We start from the raw sequence: 8,677 nt of genomic DNA on the forward strand, positions 1-8,677 counted from the left end.
AGTTAAACAACGAGAAAATCTAGACGTGCTCAGTAAAACAAACCCTACATGTGTTTTTTCCTGTTAGTGGATCTCCTTGAACTTCGCCTCATGTCGTGTTTTCAAGTTAGGAAGTTAATACTTCCATAGCATTTTCGATATTTATTTTACGTCTGTTTAAGCTGTTGTGCACAGTCAGGTTTGAAGAAAATTCGTTTCAATCGAGAAATCATGTTACTGGATGCTGGTCACCAGTTCCCCGGCTTGGGAGTTGGCACGTTTGCCAGACATCACTCAGCAAGCGAGATGCAGGACAGAGACTTGAGTTTAGCACAAAATAGCTTCGTCGACTCGGCACATATGGGCGCTTTTAAACTGAATCACGATCTCTCTCCTGGACAGAGCTCGGCTTTCACTTCTCAGGCACCAGGTTACCCTGCTGCGGCTTTGGGGGCGCATGCAGCTCATGTCACATCGTACGCGAGTTCTCCTTTCAACTCAACAAGGGACTTTCTCTTTCGAAGCCGCGGTTTCGGGGAGTCATCTCCAGCGAGCAGCCAGCATGCGATATTCGGCCCCACAGCAGGGTCTCTTCATCACACCCATACAGACGGTCAAGGCCACATTTTGTTCCCTGGGATCCACGATCAGCATGGGTCCCACAGCTCTCCCAACGTACTCAACGGGCAGATGCGACTTGGACTACCGGGGGAGGTTTTCGGGAGATCCGATCAATACCACCAGGTATCCAGCCCCAGGACCGACCCTTACTCCGCCGCACAACTACACAACCAGTATGGCTCTATGAATATGAACATGGGGATGAACATGGCAGCGCATCATCACCACCCCGGTGCCTTCTTTCGCTACATGAGGCAACAGTGTATCAAGCAAGAACTCATCTGCAAATGGATCGACCCAGAACAGCTCAGCAATCCCAAAAAGAGTTGTAATAAAACTTTCAGCACCATGCACGAGTTGGTCACCCATGTGTCCGTGGAACACGTCGGAGGACCCGAACAGAGCAACCACGTCTGTTTCTGGGAAGAGTGTGCTCGGGAAAGCAAGCCGTTTAAAGCTAAATATAAATTGGTCAATCACATTCGAGTGCACACGGGGGAAAAGCCTTTCCCTTGCCCGTTCCCTGGATGTGGTAAAGTCTTCGCACGATCAGAAAATTTGAAGATACACAAGAGAACACATACAGGTAATTATATTTCATTATTCTTTTAGGGTTATGTTACATTATAAATCAATCTGAATACGCATAAACACGTTTTGATTGTTTTTGCTTTCTCAATGTAAATCATACAAAACAAATTCCTCATGTCTTCTAAATATATGTATATATATATATATATATATATATATATATATATATATATATATATATATATATATATATATATATATATATTTAATTTAGCAATATAAAGTTTCTATCCGAATTGTAGTTCATTCAAATGTTTAAATCGATATTTTAGTGGGCAACATATCTTGAAAACGGAAGTCGCATTGAGAGTATACGATTCTTTACCACAACCATCCGGCTAACAAGTCTGGAAACGATTATGGCTTGTCTCGTTCTGAATAAATGTGATGTTTGTAACAATGTGCTAAATTATGTAACAGACTGTCGAGGGTTTGTGGTTCATAAACTTTAAACGGGTCAAAGGGTTCTTTGCTTGTAGCGCATCGCGTGCGCAGAGGAGCTGTAAATCTCTTCACCCAGTGTACTGTTTGTGTGAACCAATACTGGCCCGTTCAGTTGACTACGTCAGTATTTTACGGTTCAGTTTAATAAATAAGTAAAGTTCGAACGCTGGGTGCTGCAAACAAGTTAGTTTGTGGATACTCATCAAATAAATTTAATAAATATCACACTTTCGTACTTTCCAGGAATAGCGCATGCAAAGGCCAATTGTTCTTTTTACAGTCATTCTGCTGACAATAGGTGGTAGACAGACCATTATCAGGGTCACACATTTTGCTATTTTCCTGGTTGAATGCGTTGCAATATAAATTCTAGAATTTACTCTAATGTTAACCATGTTTATATGTTTCCAAGTAAAAGGTCATATGTCATACAAAGAAAAACATTCACAGAACTGCAATCGAGTGAAAGTATTGACACCAGGTACTCCCCAACTTTAAAAACATTCAACGCTATAGAATGTTGAAACCATTTCGCGTAGTAACACTATAATATGTTTAATTTGGTTACGACTGTAGTTCAGGGCACAGCTCCAAAAGCTTATTCCCTGCATAGGCGCAAGGGGCATTGACTCAGAATACCGACTTCCTCCTCTTTCAAGAGATCAGAGAAGTATTTTTGCAGATATTTCGCATAAATGTACCGGTTTACTTTTATATTTACATGTTCTCCATCATAGGTGTAGTCTTCTTGCTGATCAGTTGAAATATGAGAAACTGACTTTATGTCCTTTCGGTGATGTATTGACTAATTGCTGCATATGAGTAATGTATTTTGTGACACTGGAATCTAAGCAGATTTTTTCATTAATCAAATAATTGTGTCTTGCATTTCACGCCTTCAGGAGAGAAACCATTCCAGTGTGAGTTTGAAGGCTGCGATCGACGTTTTGCTAACAGCAGTGACCGAAAGAAGCACATGCACGTTCACACTTCAGACAAGCCTTATCTTTGCAAAATGTGCGACAAATCATACACCCATCCCAGCTCTCTTCGGAAGCACATGAAGGTGAAACATCTCAAATATTTAAATCTTTAAAATGAATTAATATTCTACCCGGGGTATACAATAGAATATACTGATATAGCCTGTGATTTGGTGCAGAGGAGCGGTGCTTCTTACAAATAATAGCTTATTTCCGTCTTCGAGCTTTACCACTTAATCATTTTGAAATATTATCTTTTTAGGTTCATGAATCTTCCCCTCCAGCGTCTGACTCGTCGCCCGCAGCCAGCTCCGGTTACGAGTCCTCGACACCCCCCGGCCTGGTTTCCCCCTCCACTGAGACCCAAAGCAACAACAATCTGTCGCCCGCGTCAGCGGTTCACAATAACAACGGCCACAGCAGTCTATCGTCTAATTTCAGTGAATGGTATGTGTAGGACTGAGCTGGCCAGAAAAAAAAAAAACAAAACAAAAAAACTTTTATCCCAGCACAAGAAATATCAGTGGACCGGAGAAGTTTGTAGAAAAGAAACCAGTCTATAAATTGAACACATTTAACAATCCGCAAGAAAATATTTCCTATCATGAGAACATGCTCAAGATGTACAAAATGTTTTGTAAATACGTTCTAAATGACGTTTCCCCCAAATGGTTGTAATAGACTTTGTCAGTTTTGGTGTATAGATGTTCCTTCAATGGTAGCTATTTCTCTAACGGGACTTTTTAGTGCACACACTATGACTAAAGTTGTAATATGATATTAAATATTGTGATCCCATTAGGGCAAACTGATTGTAACTAAACATCTATAAACTGGAAAGAGTGCCAAAGTCAACACTTAACTAAGACAGACACAATATTTGCTTGTGAATGTATATTTTAGTTCGCTGGGCTTAACTTGTGATGTTTGTGCTTTGCAAGTTTGAATTGTGAAATACTATTTGGAAGATTGTGAGGAAAATAAACGTTGTGCCGTTAAATTTTCTGTAACTACACCCTTCCTTTTGTAAATATCGACTGCCATATTTATCCATTTGTAATTAAATTATGGTATTTACTTGCTACAGATGAAACAATATTTATAAAGAATGTTTCTTTACTATAAATATGTACAATTATGAGCTGAACAGGGGGCCGTTGTTTTGTTATGTGTTTTTGTTCAAAGTTTAAGAAGTGTTTTCTTCATTATTGTGATAAAAATTTTACTGCATACAAATATAATAAAACGTGTTGCAAGTGTTAAAAGGATTTACTATTTTGTATTATTCCACATTAAGTTAATGTATTTTACTATTCGGGACAAGCGTCAAACCGTAGTAGCAGCCTACAGTCATGGCGCTCTGTCAACTGCAGCATTTGATAACACTGGCTGTTGAGTGTTTGTTTGTGAAAAGCCGAAAACAATTTCGGAAAATGTTTCAGATTGCACAGCTAATTACCATATCAATCCTTCGTACAGGCGACAATAATCATAGGACGGGATTACTTATAGACATAATATTATAATATAGACATGTGAAGTAACTATTAGACTATATCTGGATTTGTAAAGAAAATGTGACAATTTCAGATGGTGTGTAAATTAATGATCTAGCCTTCATCATATTGATCTAAGTTGTATTGTTTTCCTGTAATATGCGGCATATAACTAAACTAAAATACTATCAACTAGCATTGCCTTTTATGTTATTGGTGAACCGATTCTTAAGCATCTTAAATCTTCACTCAACGGCCACCTAGGGAACTTGTCAGTCTGGTAGGCACCGGCTTTTCTCTCTCTCTCTCTCTCTCTCTCTCTCTCTCTCTTTTTTTTTTTTCCCCCCAACGCATTTGTTGAATTTGGAGGACATGTGGCGAAGGATATCTCCTCCCCCATCCTGGGTACTTGAGAGCAAATAGAGTCTGAAACCAAGTAGCCATGAACTTGAACTTGACTCAGTTTTGTTATAAGTAACAGTGACTGTAGTTGTCTCTATGCGCGACGTTTGTTATCCTGCTTCATAGTTTTAGGCATAACGTGATTTTTCCCCCTCAAGGCCTCAAGGGATTTGGAGTTCGTTGTTAGAATCAGTTCCTTTAACTGATCAGACATGAAAATGTTTGAAATGTAAAAACATGTTTTGAGTAAAGCAATGCTTTTTATTTCAATTTTTATTCAACAAAATGTGGGTTTTACATGTTGCGTTTTGAAAGGGTCACATGGCTGACGATAAAAGGGTGCCTGCTAGAACTGCGGGAAAACAGGCCTATCAAAAGTATAGAACTGTAATGCAAAGAAGCCGTCGATTAAAGGGTAGATAGGGTACATACTCCAAAAAAGTCATAAAGCAGTTTCATTTGGACGCGCCTTGTCAACACTGCATGCAGTATCAAAAGTGAACAATGGGATGAACACGTTTGAACACCAGATTTTGTATTTCAGGGTTGCTTGAGAAACATGAGTAATAATTATTAAGTGGTCTGTATGAAAGAAGCCGACGGGAAAACGGTGGGCGTGAAGCAGTGTTCCCCATTGTCCCCACACGAATCACTTCAATAATCATCTTCCACCTCCCTAGCCCACAGGAACGAATTCCTACTGAAGCTTTCTTGCGTTGCTGTCTCGGTTAAGTTTGGTCAGGTGATTTCTTTTCCTTTTCGTAGACAAGTCATTTTCTTATGCACTGTGCGTGCGTAGGTGTTCACAAACCTGATAATACTCTCCGCTCAGCAAACTTAGTTTGAATCATTACGTGGGTTGCGGTCTCAGAACCAAAACATATTAGAGTTTCAGCAATGACGTAGAGGCCTATACTTAAAAATAATATAAATAATAATTGTTTTGATTAACCTGCTTATGATCTTATGATCGTATACATAAACGACTTTATCTGGAAATCTTGACTAGATTGTGATTGTGGTAAGATTGTGATATCTCATTGGACTGTGTGCTGACCTGTTTGGAGGAGAGTGATATGACCTATAGGGAGAGTGAAAGGTCAGCGTCACGCAGAGCTTCGATGCAGCTTCCTTCTCGGCGCATGCTGCTCTGATATTGATCCATGTGGAAAGACAAGGATACCGAAATACTATTTTTCACGAGGTAGGGCATAGTTGTACATGTTTCCCTGGTTTGTTATTTACAAGATCTATAAGTACTATATATCAAAAACACAGTTCAAACTCGTTAGCTCTCGTGAAGTGAAGCAAGGCAGAGCGAGCTATAAATCATTACAAAATTAGTACAGACGCGAATTATTAGGCCATGTCTGCTTCACGGAATTGATTATTATTTCTTGATCCTGTTCGAACTCATGTATTCCCATATTGAGATCACCATAACAAGACTAAATACTTTCAAGATCTGCGAATCCACGGACAAAGCTTTAAACAAGTAGTTGAAATGTATCTCAGCATATCGTTTCTGTAAGCCATAAAAAAGATACAGGCACAGCTGATATGTTTACGAGGCTGTGTAGTCTAGTTTACGGTTTACATCATGAGATTTGCCCCGGCTGTTGACAACCTTGTTTCACTTCCGACCTGCAGTAAAGGCTGATCACAAATAAAAGTAGCTTACACACGAGCGCTCACATGTAGAGATAGTAGCCAGAGCACAACTGCACAACACGCACACACACACGCACACGCACACACACACACACACACACACACACACACACACGCACGCACACACACGTAAGCAAGCGCGCGCACTCACACACACACACACACACACACACACACACACACACACAGGGACGCACGCACGCAGAAGTATAGCACACAAGCAGTCTCACTCAAACTCGCACGCAGACACGCACTCCCAAACACACACATGCACCGCGCTTTTCCTGCTCATGAGGTGTCCATAACTTTGCACTAGATTTAATGGAGATACATCCTTAGTTTACTATCTCAGTAGCTTTACAACAATGACAGGCCACAGCTACAGTCGAACCCAAAGCAGACATCACCTGGACATTTTAACTGCCGCAAAATCGTAATGTCCTGAACAATGTAGTGTGAACAGAGACAGTCAGGAATGCTTTAATCCATGGACATTTCGATGCCTATTCGTTGCAAATAGAATTTTCAAGTCAAACGTTGCAATCATATTCATGAAACTGAAATACTTGTGTTCTGTCTATCATGCTTACGACTTTTAAACTAGCTTCTACGGTGATAATCGGAGTCGATGTATATAAGTAAAAATGTTTATATTCATTAAAATAATGGATAGTTGAATTTTCGAAGAGATCAAATTTACACCTTCTCCCTATAAACATATACGCCCTACCACACACCGACAAATCGAATATGACAAATATTTCACTATTGTATTTTATTACACTGTCACATTGTAATTATTTGATGATGCAAATAATATAATCGCAGTTAAGTTCAGAAGTTCTCTCTTTTATTAGAATTTTGAATATTACCTCACTACTACTATAATACTTCGGGGTTAGACTACACTGATTCCGGTATATGCAGAATTCTATATGTCTGTAATGTGTGTGTGCGTACGTGTGTGCGCGCGCGCGTGTGTGTACACAGAATTGACCTACTGACAGAAAAAAATTAAGAGACAAGAAAAAACGCCTATTTACCTTGATTAGAGCTATCAGGTTGATTCAAAACTCAATTTTACTGCCGTAGAGAAGCAGCCATGCGACTCAGTATACTGCCTAGACGATATTTTAAATGGAAACAATCAATAATCATGACTCAAAGATATTAATAGGACATAAATTAACTGTGATGCTCGTTTTGATATTTTTCATCTGTTGGTTGACTTTTTCTCGTCAATTAAATTATGTCAACATTTCTATGAAGTCTGAACGCGACAAGGAATATAACACCATACAAAGCTCAGCTACAGTACGCTGTGACCTCTAGCACCCCCCCCCCCTCGCCACTGGTACAACGTAGCGAAAGAAATCCTTCAATGGCAGTGCTCTATTTCTAGGTATACCTCAAATACATATGCTTTCATCGGTAAAATTGTAGCAAGGTCAGTAAGCGGTGGCCTATACTGGCAGAACTGCTTCAACGGCAACAAATTAAATCGATCTGAGTGGAAAAGCTAACTTTGTGTAGGTCCTATAAACAAATTAACCTCACTGGTATCCAAAGTCAAATTTGTTGTTTTCTTGCTTGCTTCACGATTTCATTCTATATAAGCCTAGAAAGTCGTATTTGGATATAACGGCCTGTAGTTCACGAAAACAAAAGCTGTCTGATCCCGTTAATATAATTTTATGTGTGCCAAAATTCAGATGGTTCTGAATGCAGCGCTGTACTCAAATCCAGTAATCACTGGTGCCAAGCACTAAATGATTTGAGAATTAAATACATGACTGCGCTGCAGACACATAGTCCAGGCTTTGTTTCCATATATATGTTATTATGAATTTATTTCAAGGCTTTATCCTTACCAAACTGTAATTATACACAATCTGTTAGGACACGCAGTACCCTACCGGAAATGCATGCAATGCAGGACGGAATGCATTGTTGGGATACAAAGGATGCGACATTTCATGGCTCGATTGATGAAAAGGTTATGGATTCTTAAAAACTGATTCAATTAAGAACATTTCAGTTATTTAATGATGCAACTATTTGGCACTGTACAGATACGAATGAACTAATAATGTGTATACATGTTGCATTTCATTTAGATACCCTTCAGTCTAAACAGACAAGCTGAGACATAGAAAGCGAGATTTTAAAAGAAACAGACGCAAATTCTAAACTATCTTAACCAGTTACGGACACAAGCATGTCAGACCGTCAGGTTAAGATTAGTTACTTATCACGTTAATGTTTCCATGGCAGTTGTAAGTGGACATAGCCTACCTGTTGTAGGCCCCTTCATCATTTCATATTCGTCCAGTTATAATTCAGCGCTGATTAAAAAAAACATATTAGGTCAACATATTGCCTCTAAAAGTGTGAATAAATAGAAATTAGAGATCCTGGGATTATTATGAGATCTTGGGATCCCACAAGCATAATGATTTAAATAACTGTTCAAAAGTATCAGTGTAGTCG

General features: G+C 39.2%; 1 protein-coding gene across 1 annotated transcript; it reads left to right on the top strand.

Annotated features, from left to right (window-relative positions):
• The first annotated feature begins 210 nt into the window (after window positions 1-210).
• On the top strand, window positions 211-3,075 carry zic2a (zic family member 2 (odd-paired homolog, Drosophila), a). The gene is made up of 3 exons (XM_030786640.1): window positions 211-1,186; window positions 2,538-2,701; window positions 2,881-3,075. The coding sequence occupies exons 1-3, from the start codon at window positions 211-213 to the stop codon at window positions 3,073-3,075; spliced, it is 1,335 nt and encodes a 444-aa protein (XP_030642500.1).
• The last annotated feature ends 5,602 nt before the right edge of the window (window positions 3,076-8,677 follow it).

This window comes from Chanos chanos, chromosome 10 (assembly GCF_902362185.1).
Source record: "Chanos chanos chromosome 10, fChaCha1.1, whole genome shotgun sequence".
NCBI classification, from domain to species: domain Eukaryota; kingdom Metazoa; phylum Chordata; class Actinopteri; order Gonorynchiformes; family Chanidae; genus Chanos; species Chanos chanos.